The 12,500-nt window shown below is 41.8% G+C and overlaps 1 protein-coding gene across 6 annotated transcripts; it reads left to right on the forward strand.

The window, feature by feature from the left end:
• The first annotated feature begins 1,864 nt into the window (after nt 1-1,864).
• RBM11 (RNA binding motif protein 11) lies at nt 1,865-11,722 on the forward strand. Of its 6 annotated transcripts, none has more exons than XM_075170372.1 (6): nt 1,918-2,037; nt 3,990-4,430; nt 6,108-6,270; nt 7,182-7,260; nt 8,017-8,110; nt 10,050-11,722. In XM_075170372.1, the coding sequence occupies exons 2-6, from the start codon at nt 4,428-4,430 to the stop codon at nt 10,380-10,382; spliced, it is 672 nt and encodes a 223-aa protein (XP_075026473.1). In that variant the 5' UTR covers nt 1,918-2,037; nt 3,990-4,427; the 3' UTR covers nt 10,383-11,722. The 6 variants fall into 6 exon arrangements, 5 of the variants coding, with proteins under 5 accessions (XP_075026438.1, XP_075026473.1, XP_075026465.1 ...); XM_075170364.1 differs by having other exon boundaries at nt 1,955-2,037; nt 3,091-4,430; XM_075170345.1 differs by having other exon boundaries at nt 1,957-2,037; nt 2,807-4,430.
• Nucleotides 11,723-12,500: the final 778 nt, after the last annotated feature.

Consider the following 12,500-nt stretch of genomic DNA (forward strand, 5'->3'; position numbering starts at 1 on the left):
ACCCGGCCCTACCCCAGCAGCTGCAGCATGCACCTGCTCCGCAGGGTGTGGAGGGGAGAAGGGCGCGTCCCAGGCCTGCTCTCCCATGGCTAGGCGGTCTTCTTCCTGCTCTCCACTGCTCACTTGCGGTTTCACACTGACGAGGAGGGGAAGATTATGGAGTGGTTCATCCTGAGGGCGCTCACGAGGCATGTGCAGGACAACCAGGGGATCAGGCCCAGCCAGCACGGGTTCATGGAAGTCAGGTCCTGCTTGACCAACCTGATCTCCTCCTACAACAAGGTGACCCGCCTCATGGATGAGGGAAAGGCTGTGGATGTGGTCTACCTGGACTTCAGTAAAGCCTTTGACACTGCCTCCCATGGCATTCTCCTAGAGAAGCTGGCAGCTCATGGCTTAGACAGGTGCACTCTTCGCTGGGTAAAAAACCGGCTGGACGGCCGAGCCCAGAGAGTTGTGGTGAATGGAGTTAAATCCAGTTGGCGGCCGGTCACAAGTGGTGTTCCCCAGGGCTCGGTATTGGGGCCAGTTCTGTTTACTACTTTTATCAGTGATCTGGATGAGGGGATCGAGTGCTCCCTCAGTAAGTTTGCAGACGACACCAAGCTGCTGGAGGGTAGGAAGGCTCTGCAGAGGGACCTGGACAGGCTGGATCGATGGGCTGAGGCCAACTGTATGAGGTTCAACAAGGCCAAGTGCCAGGTCCTGCACTTCGGTCACAACAACCCCAGGCAACGCTACAGGCTTGGGGAAGAGTGGCTGGAAAGCTGCCCAGAGGAAAAGGACCTGGGGGTGCTGGTTGACAGCCGGCTGAACATGAGCCGGCAGTGTGCCCAGGTAGCCAAGGCGGCCAATGGCATCCTGGCCTGTAACAGAAATAGTGTGGCCAGCAGGAGCAGGGAGGTGATCGTGCCCCTGCACTCGGCACTGGTGAGGCCGCACCTCGAATACTGTGTTCGGTTTTGGGCCCCTCACTACAAGAAGGACATGGAGGTGCTGGAGCGTGTCCAGAGAAGGGCAACGAAGCTGGTGAAGGGCCTGGAGCACAAGTCTTATGAGGAGCGGCTGAGGGAGCTGGGACTGTTTAGTCTGGAGAAGAGGAGGAGGGGAGGCTGAGGGCAGACCTCATCGCGCTCTACAACTACCTGAAAGGAGGTTGTAGCGAGGTGGGTGTTGGTCTCTTCTGCCAAGTAACTAGCGATAGGACGAGAGGAAATGGCCTCAAGTTGCACCAAGGGAGGTTTAGATTGGACATTAGGAGAAATTTCTTTACTGAAAGAGTGGTCAGGCCTTGGACCAGGCTGCCCAGGGAAGTGGTTGGGTGACCATCCCTGGAAGTATTTAAAGGACATGTAGATGAGGCGCTTAGGGACTTAGTGGGCATGGTGGTGTTGGGTTGACAGTTGGACTGGATGATCTTAGAGGTCTTTTCCAACCTTAATGATTCTATGATTCTATGATTCCAGGGGCACGCACACGCACTTCTTCCCCAGGCCATGTTTCTGTACAATACACGCTGCCACTGCTAGGTCTGACAGTAATAATCTTTTCCTCCAGCCAGCAGGGAAAACCCAGAAAAGCGAAAATGAAGTAAGCGTCTTAACGCATTGAAGTTCGCCACAGAATAATGGCACTAGCGAGCGTCTGCCCCGCCTGACACCAGCTTGCTGCACGCTTAGCGCGCTCAAAAACGCTATTACATAAAACGCCAGCCCGGCCCGGCCCCCTCACAGCTCACCCGCACGACGCCCCCTTTCTGCGCGACGCTCCTCCCCTCACACGCAGCGCTCCGGCAGCCCGCCCGCCCGCGCTCCCGCGTTGCTAGGACACCGAGCCCGCTCCCTAGCAACGCGCCCCGTCGCGCGGCGCTTTACGGCAGCGGGGGCGCTTCTCCCCTCCGCTCCCTCGGCGGTACCTGGCGGCGGCGGCGCCGCCATGTCTTCGCCGGGGCGGTCTGAGGAGGCGGACCGGACACTGTTCGTGGGGAACCTGGAGACCCGCGTGCGGGAGGAGATCCTCTACGAGCTCTTCCTGCAGGTGGAGGGCGGGCCCTCAGGGGTGGGACGGGGCCGCAGGGCGGAGGCCTCGGCGGGCCCCAGCCGGGCGCGGCGGCCGTGTTGTCCCCGGGGCCGGGCAGGGGTGAGGCGAGGCCCCGGGCTGCGGCTCACTGGGGAGCGCCCGCGGCAGCCTCCGCCGCAGGAGCGAAGCGCTGCCAGCGGGCGCAAAGCGCGAAGCCGCCGGCCGGGCAGGGCCGGGGCCTGCCGACAGCGCGCTGTGGGATGCGGCGGCCGGGGCCAGCCCTCCGCGGGCCAGCGCGCACGGCGGTCGGCGGGGGCAGGAGCCCTTATTTTCGCCTGTAGGCGACCGCCGCTGCGGCTGGGAGCCGTCCCGGTCCCGCCCGTCTGCCCCTTCTCGGTTTTGTCTCCTCCCGGCTATGAGGAAGTTCAATAATGTAAAGATGTTTTTAAAATCCCCAAGGAAAAAAATCTTGTTTACACATTTTTTAATATAGTCTGAGCAAGAAAATTTTGATCAAGAATTTGATGAAGAAAAATCAGTGTGAAACCTGAAAATGTGTTGAGCAAGGTTGAAACTATTAAGAGTGCGAAAAGCAATGGGAATGGTCTGCAGGTGGGAGTCGGGACTTCCACCTATAAATGACCTTTATATCAAAATGTTTTAAGTTTTAATGCTTGAGAAAATACTAAAAATGCCATTGGTGGGATTTTCAGGGAGGTGGTGGGAAAATACTAAGTAGCTGGACCTGTATCAAACCTGAGCTTAATTCTCTTTCTTTGGAAATAAGGTGTGCCAAGGAGGAAAGAAAACGGCAAAGAGAAAATGTTAAGACACTGACTTGGCTTCAGTTTTGATCTCACGCTGACAGCACCTCTGGCCAGGCTTATTAACCTGAAAGTAGTAAGGAAAAGAGGGGGGGATGATATGGAGAGAAGGGAGCATTACATCACTAATGCAAGCATTAAACTTCAAGACGGATTGACAATAGTTGCTGATTATGGGCTTTTCCTGAGTTTGTTTATGGTGTGTTTGGTTAGTGGTTTTTTTTTTTTTCCTCCTGGCGTGATCCAGTCAGCCTCTGTCAAGCTAAAAGGTCCCAGACTCTGACTGGACAGTTTAGCTGACAGCATGGTGATAAACTTGGTTCTACCAGTCCACTAATTTCCCCCAGTCTCAGCATGAACCTTGCTTCCTTCTGGTGAGTTTGCAAAATAAAGAGTGCAAAAAAAGATGTGGGCAGAATCATCTGTTCTCTTGCTATTTCATTTGCTAAACAGAACTATTTCTACTCACCAGTTTTATTCCATTGATTAATCTGATATTTGTCGTGTTAACTAGGCAAGACCTCAGCATGCTACCCCGTTTGCATTGAAAAGCCTTTTAGTTTGTTATATTCCAGACAGCGGTTCCCATCTCTTCCTAACTTTCAGTTTTCAGCTTTTCCCTAAAATTAGCTAAGAAACAGTTGGTTGTTTTTTTTTTCCCCCCTCCTTATTTTCTATGCAGTATTCCTACCTGTTTCCAATACTGAACAGTAGTCTGCTGTTTAACTGTAAATGTTAGGTTAAGAAAGGTTATCTTAACAGGGGACATGAGTAATACCATACAAATTCTGGTACAAAAGTGATAAGTGGATGCTCTCAGGATGCAGTTTTGCATGACTCCTCTGCATAATCTGCAGCAGTCATCCAACTGCTGACTTTTATCTAGGTCTTTAGGTCATCCCAATAACACCTACTTATCTTTTTCCTTCTCTTCATCTTGTTCTCACTCAGGTTTCTCTGTCTTTTGCTGCAACAGCATATGCTTCTCATTGCAGTATTGTCCTTTCTTGGAAAGCGTACAGTTCAATATTCCTGCTATGGCATAGTCTTAAAGATGCACTCCTGACCTGTTGCTTTTCCCCCATCAAATTATAAGCAAGTATCTATTATTACTTCTAAACTATTAATATTTTTATTTATGAACAGGAAGACTACATATTTAAAAGACTGATCTGCAAAGGACTTGAGTTTGTTGCTTCTAGTTCTTGAAGAACCAGATCCTCCTCGTTAGGCAAATAATAATCAGAAGACTGGATATATATAATTTTTTTTAAAAAAAACTGCAATGTAGTGCTGAACAACAACAAAAATGCCTTAAGGAGCCAAATCAAGCAAAAATAAGCATGTTCAGAATCTTCCTGAAATCCCTTCTTTAAAAACAAACAAACAAAACCCCCAAAAAACCAAAACAAAAACAAAAAAACAACCAACCAACCAAAAAAAAAAACACCAAACAAAAAAACCCAGCAAACTTCAAGATATTTGGAAAGACGAGATCAACATTTTGAAGATTCCCTGCACAGGACAACCTAGGTAGTATGCGTTGCTGTATAGCCTGATCACCCTCTGCACCAATAATAAAAAATGGTACATTATTTTTCATCCTTTGTGTTTGTCTACATGACTTCCCTACTTTCACCAGGGTTGGGGGGTGGGGGTGTTTCATTTTTCAGCAAAAGCATGTTATTTAATTGAGGATAGTTTATATACAGCTGGCAAGAGCATACAGCAATCAGACATTATTATCACAGATGACAATCCTTAACATCTTCAGTCTGACAACATGGAGGGTATAATAAGGGAGATGGCTCCACATCATCACTCTAAATGCTCACAGCAGACAAATTGCAGATTTGTTGTTTGACAGTAATCATTGAAAATGCAGAATAATAAAGTAGATTACTTTCTATGGCTTAGTTTCTTCATCTGAGCATATGCTGTGTGTTTATTTTCAATGTTTAACTGTTTATGCAGTTTAATTGCTGTAAAGCTGTTATGAGTTAACTTGTGTTTGCCTGTAGCTATAGATGACTTCCGAGCGACTTTTACTGAAAAGTACATGTATCATCAGTAGTAGTGGAAGCCAGTTCTACCGATGAGTGCTATTTTTTGATTCAGAGCAATGACTTCTCCGTCTACTACAGTAATTTAGACATTCAGTAATTTTTTTTACTGATGGATTTTTTTGTGACTTATGGTCACATCATTGCTCATCTGAGTATTATATCCTCCTAAACTTAAGCTGTTGCATCCTTAACGCTCCTGAGCTGTGGCAGGAGACTGCTGTTGGCCACTTTTTACTCTGCTAAATCAGCCGTACAGACGCATAGTTTGTTTTGATGAGAAACTGTTAATTTGGTGACCAATACACTGATTCATCTTGTGTAGAGAAAATTCATCATCTTTGATATCTGTTATGAAAATGATAGTTTCTTTGAAAATGGAGCCAGCATTTATGGAATATCACTCCTTTATTTTGGTTCTAGAAGTACTATGCAAGGATTAAAATGGTATGTGTAGGCAGAGATGGAACTATTCAATGAAGATATTTCAGCCAAAGGGTGTGGTTTGGGGTTTTGTTTTGTTGGTGGGGTTTTGGGGTTTTTTTGCGGGGGCAGAAACAGTATGTTATCTCTGATGAGATGACAGGGTCTCTTGATTCCTTGCCATGCAGTTGTGATGAGGGTTAAGCAGTACAGAAAAGTCTGTTTTGTGGTGGTTCCAGAAGCACTACTCTCTATTCAGGTTTGCTTTCCCACAATGTTGATGCTGCCCATTTTAGGAAATGTAAGCAAGAGCAAAATAGAAGCATATTAATGGAGTAGGTCACTTTTACATAGCTGATATTATTAATTTGCTTAGTTATGTTAGCTGTGCAAAAAACCTCTGTAATAATTGTACTAGCAACTGTACATGCATAAGAAAACTTTTGCTATGGAGTCAGTAAATTAGTCTTTCCTCTTGCAGCAGCTATCATCATTGTATTTTAAAAATAATCAAAAAATCTGACTATTAAAGACTAAACATGGACTGATGCTTGGTTCCCTTTTAACGTTTGTGGAGCTGATTTTTGTTTGTAGAAGGCTCAGAATTTGAGCTTGGGGAATGGGGAGAGACATTTTCAAAATTAAGTAGAGATTCTTATACTGAGAAACTTAGACTTTTTCTGACTATGGCAAAATATACATCATTATGAAATATTCAAAACAGAATGAAATGTCAATCTGTTAATTTCTGTGAGAAAATAATACAAATTTCTTTCAGGCTGGACCATTAACCAAAGTGACGATTTGTAAGGACAAAGAAGGAAAACCTAAGTCTTTTGGATTTGTCTGCTTTAAGCACAAAGAATCGGTGCCTTACGCAATAGCTTTGCTGAATGGAATCCGTTTGTACGGAAGACCAATTAAAGTGCAGTATCGGTTTGGTATGTTTAGTGGTCTCAATGATTAAGTCTTTGTAATTTATTTTTTATGACTATTTTTGAATCTTGAATCTTTTACAAAGATGATCATTTATAGTTGGAACAAATTACAGTCTGTTTTTTTTAAGAAACAAAACTTCTCGTGGCAATTGCATAGGGAAGGATTCAGTACTTGCCTATATGTAAGAGAATACAATAGGTTGGTTCAGCACAGCATAACTTGCAAGCCAGCTCAGATCACACTGTATAGAAAACATAGCAACACAGGTTTTCATGCCAGATTACATTTAGGAATCAGGGTGTGACTTTTATTTGCAGTCTGGCAGGTAAAGTTCATTCAGTAACTGCAGCAACTATAAGCTGTCTGATAGTTTTAATACTGAAGCCACAGAGTTATCAGAGCTGTTCTTTTAAGTGGAAGGGATTGTAGTTTGAAGAATATAGTCAAATCAGAGTCACACTCTTCATTTTATGTTTATGAAAATAAACCTTCTAGGAAGCTAATGATCAGGCAGCATTTGCAACCCAAACATTAAGGACTCACGTTCCCAGTATGCACTGTGCTACTCCTTACTTCAAGGGCTGTACAGAGCAGTTGCTAGGTTTAAGTAGAATGGCTGAGGTTCCTAAAATCAGAAGCAGCTCCTGTGTCTGTAACTGGATGGGAATTATTCTGTTCTTGATTACTTCAACAGCCCTGATTTATGCTTCTGTAAGTGAATAAATGATAAATGAACATTTTCAAGCAGTAAAATGATGCTATAGATTATCTGCCATAAAATGGCACCTTACCGTTATATACAGCATTAGATATATTAGCACACTACAGATGACACAGAACACTTTCTGTATTTTTAACTTCCTAATTGAATAGTTGTAACTGAATAGTCATTATGCTCTTGTCTTATTTACAGGGAGTTCTCACTCATCAGAACTAAACAGCCCTACACATGGTTTTGAGAACTATATTGACTTACATTCACCTTCATATAGGTAACAAAGATCATTTGTGAATGAACCGTATGATTATAATTTAAAAAAAACTTATTAAGAAAATCAGTTGATGTGGTAGAGCAATCTTTAGGCTTTTCATTAGAACAGCTGTTGCAGGCTTTAATTGCATCCTTAGTGATGACTTGCAATGGGCTGTAGTTAATTTTAACATTTGGTTGTTTAGCTTGCCAGAGGTTCAGTTAACTTGAATTTTCCATTCTTTATTTGTTTCTGCAAGATGCAGGACCATGAGAAAATATTGAAATATGATGCTTGTACTAACAATGTTTGCAGTTGTTAGGGGGAAAAAATCTGACAATGGAGATAATCTTTTTAAACCCCACTGAGTTTATATCTTTATTTTTTGTGTGTATGTACAAGCAGCTGTCATGCACATATGAATGCACAGGTATAAACCTGTTATAATGGAAGTCTGAACACCCCAGATTCAGTATTTTTCAATGTTTCAACATTTTTATTTATGAATGTGACAGAACTCTCTGTGGAAGCTAAACTCCCGTGGTGAAATCCAGAACACTCTTGCATCTGCACTTAAGTACCTGTGAGGATTACTCATTAATTGAGTCTTTGCGTGTATTTTCCTTGTTTTATCAGCTTTTTCATGGAAGTCCAGTTGTTAGTATCTCAATTCTCCTCTTGGATATTCTCATTATAGCCCAAGAGTTAAGTCTCAGCACTCTGGTAAGCTGTACGTGGTGGATGTCTAGTCTTTGTACGTTTGCTTGTTTTTCCTAGGTATCAAGAGCCTTATGGAAATCCTCCATTTCCTGTTACTCCTTTTCCAATGAACAATAGTTTACCTCATGAATACTCAGGCTTTCAAAAGATGGTGAGTTTGTGTTAAAAGTTAAAAATTTGGGAGATTTTTTATGAAGTTTAATGTATCCTGCATTTCTGCAAAGAACGGTGCTTATTTAATGTCTCAAAATGTGGTTTAGGCTGCTAACTTTGACAGTATTAGGTCTATTTATTTTAGCACTTAAGGGTACTATAATAACAGGGGACCTACCAAACCAAATTATTTTCTTACTGCAGGAATGTCTTAAAGGTATATAGCTTAGAGAGGCTAAAAACGTAGAAGTCTACAGACGGAGCTTTCCTGTACTGTGTTCCAAATCAAATCCCCTTGGTGAGACAAGCTAATCTAGTAAAATTACAACCATGCAAGCAATAGCTTTTTCATATACAGCTAATTCAGTCAGGGAACCTCGTAGCTCTTTTACTCAATTCAGAAATGCCCAGCGGAAGTTTGAAATGTCCTAAAACCAAACCTAAAACTTGCCCAACAAATGACCACTGCCCAAGTTAGGGCAATAACAGTTTGAGGGTTTCTGGCCTGAATCTTTACATGCCCCTGCAGTTCTCACATTCATGATTTATTTTCATAGCAGTAGATAGTGAGAACTTGTATTGCACTTCCCCTCTAACGGACTGTGGTGCGCAGGGCCATTCTTGTCCTCATCTCTTGTCTGAGATATTCCACAAGGCAAGGGAACTGGTTTCTTCAGATGGCAACCTGTGGGCCAAACCCTACTCAGCAAACACATCATGGAGCTTCTGGATCTGATGAGTATGGATCGGTAGGACTGAAGAAACCCAACATTTAATGTGAGGTCCACCAACTGTGGACAGTACTGCTGCCAGCCAGTTTCACTGGGGAATGCCCAGCCCTTTGTAACTGTAGAAGGAGTGAAGTCTGGATAGATTACTCTTGCTAGCTGCAATCTGAGCAGGAAAATGGAGAGAGTCTGTTCCTTGTTGCACAGATGGGATGGTGGCCTGACTCCCCTCTTCCCAGGCTGCACCCTCAGAAGAGCTGGTGCTTTCCCATCCCCTCCACTGTGGTTGGAAGGCTCGGGAGTGTACCATCTCCCCCGCTGTGCTTGCCAACGTAACAACGCAGCGTGAGTGTCCTCAGTAACAATGCAGTACGTAAACACCGAGAGACCAAACTCGGCAGACCAGCACACCCAACTGACTTCATCCCATTTTCTGCTTGCTAGAAAGGATGCTATCACAGTATGTCTCCAATGATAGTTCGTTGCAGCTTCAGTAGGAAGCCATCTCCTCACATATATGCCTTCACACATTTCTGGGTGGGCCAGGCAGGTTACTGACTTGGGGTCTGCCTGCACATACAACATACTCAGACAGGCTCCCCATCATTTTTCTGGTTACTGTCAGTCAGTAGAAAGCCGCTTTTTTCCTGACCTTTGTAATTCTGTTTCTGTATTTGGGCAGAGCGTTTTGTATGAGAGGGACTCTTGGGATACTTTAGGGACTGTAGCAATAAGCTGAGCACTTACGCGTGTTGTTCCAAGTGCTTTGATCTATGGATTCACTATACCTTGTTGGAACACCTTGTTCCACATTAACTTTAAAATTAGTTAAACCAGATTAAAAAAAATTGCAGATGTGCATGTCTTTACGTTAACAATAGACACTGCAAATACAAATGTTTATAAAGTACATAGATGAAGAAATGAAAGGAATGCCATGTTTGATTACCTTACACAAGGACTAACTGGCAGTTTAATCTTAAATCAGATTACATCTCTGTTCTAACTTTGCCATGAAAAAATTGTCTACTTTTTCCAACTATACTAGTTGATATAATAAAGTATGTAAGCTTTATTCTCAAACGTTCTGTGTTACGTTATTGTATAATTTATCAGTATTTTCATTGTATAAGCCATAATGCATGCAAAATTAAACTCTTCAGAACTTGCTCTTTACAGCATTAACAACTCAAGTTTCTATTTCTCTAGATGAACCATTTTTTAGCACAGCAGTACACAGTACAGAGTCCAACGGGTCAACAATTTCCTTTCTATCAGATGACTCCACCACTGCCTTCTAATTTATCCTTTTCGCCCTATCGGAATCAAGCTGCAAATTTTAAATCTGCACAGAGTTCTTCTGAATTGGCCCTGCCACATTCAAGTGACTCTGAAGTGCACCAGGTGGATGAAAGCACCTCTAAAAGAAAGAGAGGACAGCAAAGTTGTGACAGCGACACTAGTATTGAGGATGACAAAATGAGACAAAGAGAGCGTTACCAAAAATACAAGAAACGCAAAGGCAAGAAAAAGACGCATTAATACTGTGTAACAGGATTCATCTTTTTTTTAATTATATTTGCTATTTTTATTTGAGAGAAATTTAATTTTTCATCTTTGCACTTTATTAAAAAAGGAATGTTCAAGATTCATATTATTTTTGAAATGTGTTATGCATAAAATATACCGATACTTTATTTAATCTCAACCTTTTTAAAGAGGAAAGTTCTATTTAAGGTATAGGAAACATTTAAGAAGATAAAGTTTTCCTAATAAAGGAAAAAAACTTAGTTTGTTCTTCCCCCCACCCCCAAGAATCATGGAAGGCTACTATTTCACTAGTATAGAAACTTTATGAATATACATAATTTCAGCTACTCGTGAAGCATATGGATCACTTCCATCACTTATGGAATGTATTTTTGTGAATGGTATAAGAATTTTCTGGAGCCACTGAATTTTCTGGGCTAGAAATTCTAAGCGTCACATCAGAGATAAGCTCATCAGTGAAGTATCAACACCTATAACATTTTCTCCTTTCTGATTTAGCTCTGTTGTTACTTTCAGTTAGGATCACCTTGTATGGTTATTGGAACTGGTTTTTTGCAGTAGTAAATTTGAGGTAAAATATGGACGCTTGCACTAACTACAAGACTTACATATGTATCAATACTTGAATGTATGTACTTTATGGCTGTAGTTATGTACTGAGTAGAGCTACATGCATATATATGCATCTTTCTATAAAGTTACTTTCTAGTGTTTTATTTGCTTATTTGAGAATCTAAATGTTCATTGTAACAAATGGATGAAAAATTTTGAGTATCTTATCTAATTGATAGCACAAAAGCATGAGTCAGTGGAGTTAGTACTACCTCTAAAGAAGCAAAGTTTTTCCCTTGTTTAACAGAGGAAGAATAAACTATCTCATATCGTGATGAACCAAAGTAGTCAAATGACCTATTTTCAGTCTTTCACAACTGCCACCAACAACCTATAAACAGATACAGAGGTATTGTCTTATACAATACCAAGTACAGGTGAAATACTTTTAAGATCCTATTACATAAGAAAGCAAAACACTTAATTTACAGCTATTTAATATGGCTTAAAGTTAAGTCTTCTGTTCAGACTAGATGTAGGCTTCAAATTGAACCCAGCAGTAAAGAAGGATTTTGGTTTTATTAAACTCAGTTGTCTTGGTTGTAATGTTGGATTGCTTGAAAGGAATACTTTTCATCCTTACACCTGTATTGAGAAAGAATATCGACGTTTACTGGTTTAAAGGTGATGAGTTTCAGAAATGGAAGAATGTTTAGCTTGCAACGGTTCTCTTTTGTCTGATAAGATAAAACACAGCTAATAAAATCACTTGCTCAAGACACTGCTTTTAACTTCCCAAAGGGATTACTTCTTTAGCCTAAGAGACATTCCTATAAAGCCATAGCATGGTACCCTTGAAATGTCATTAGCAACTGAATTCAACCTTCTCTAGAAAGAACTTATGTAATGAAGGTTTGTACCTTAAATAAGATTTATGCTTTATGTTTTAAGAAATTTGCTAAGTTTGCCCAATCCCTTTCCCTTTTTCCCTCAACCCTTCCACACAAACATTTGCCCCTTTATCTTTTTGGTGGTCGTTTCCCCCCCCCCCCCCCACTAGTATCTTTAGGACTTTATCTTATCTTAGTAGATGTAATCTAATTTCTGTTGGAAGACACCGCTGACATTATACCAGTGAGTCACTGATCACAAAAGTTGCCACAATAATGGAAAAAGTTAACAAGTAAAATACACTGGATTTCTTTAAACTTGTTCCCTATGTTAAAGAAATTTAAACATAATCAAGTAGAGGAAGAATATGTTAACATTAGCTTAAGTTAGAAGTGAAGTTCATCAAACAAAAGAGAAGACAGATGGGTGCCCAAACCACAGTTAGCCTACAGAAAGAGCAGCTTAGTCAGGTCTATGCTAATGTGTCCTTATCAGACTTCCCCAGTGGATAGAGAAGATAATCTGTTCAATGCAATTATATGCTACAAAAGGAATGTCAAGGAGGATCACATTGCATATGGCTGATAAAATATCAATATAGTTCTAAAGAAATAATTTTTCTTGCCCTCTTTCTTCCCAGTCTTTTTTTTCCTGAGGGAGGTACAG

This window comes from Calonectris borealis, chromosome 1 (genome assembly GCF_964195595.1).
Source record: "Calonectris borealis chromosome 1, bCalBor7.hap1.2, whole genome shotgun sequence".
Taxonomy (NCBI): Eukaryota; Metazoa; Chordata; class Aves; order Procellariiformes; family Procellariidae; genus Calonectris; species Calonectris borealis.

Excerpts from the sequence above, each read along its gene's own strand:
- RBM11 (XM_075170337.1), top strand. The coding sequence starts at position 1,936 with ATGTCTTCGCCGGGGCGGTCTGAGGAGGCGGACCGGACACTGTTCGTG. Across the intron at positions 2,038-6,107 it reads TCTACGAGCTCTTCCTGCAG|GCTGGACCATTAACCAAAGT; the intron begins GTGGAGGGCGGG and ends AATTTCTTTCAG. Across the intron at positions 8,111-10,049 it reads ACTCAGGCTTTCAAAAGATG|ATGAACCATTTTTTAGCACA; the intron begins GTGAGTTTGTGT and ends CTATTTCTCTAG.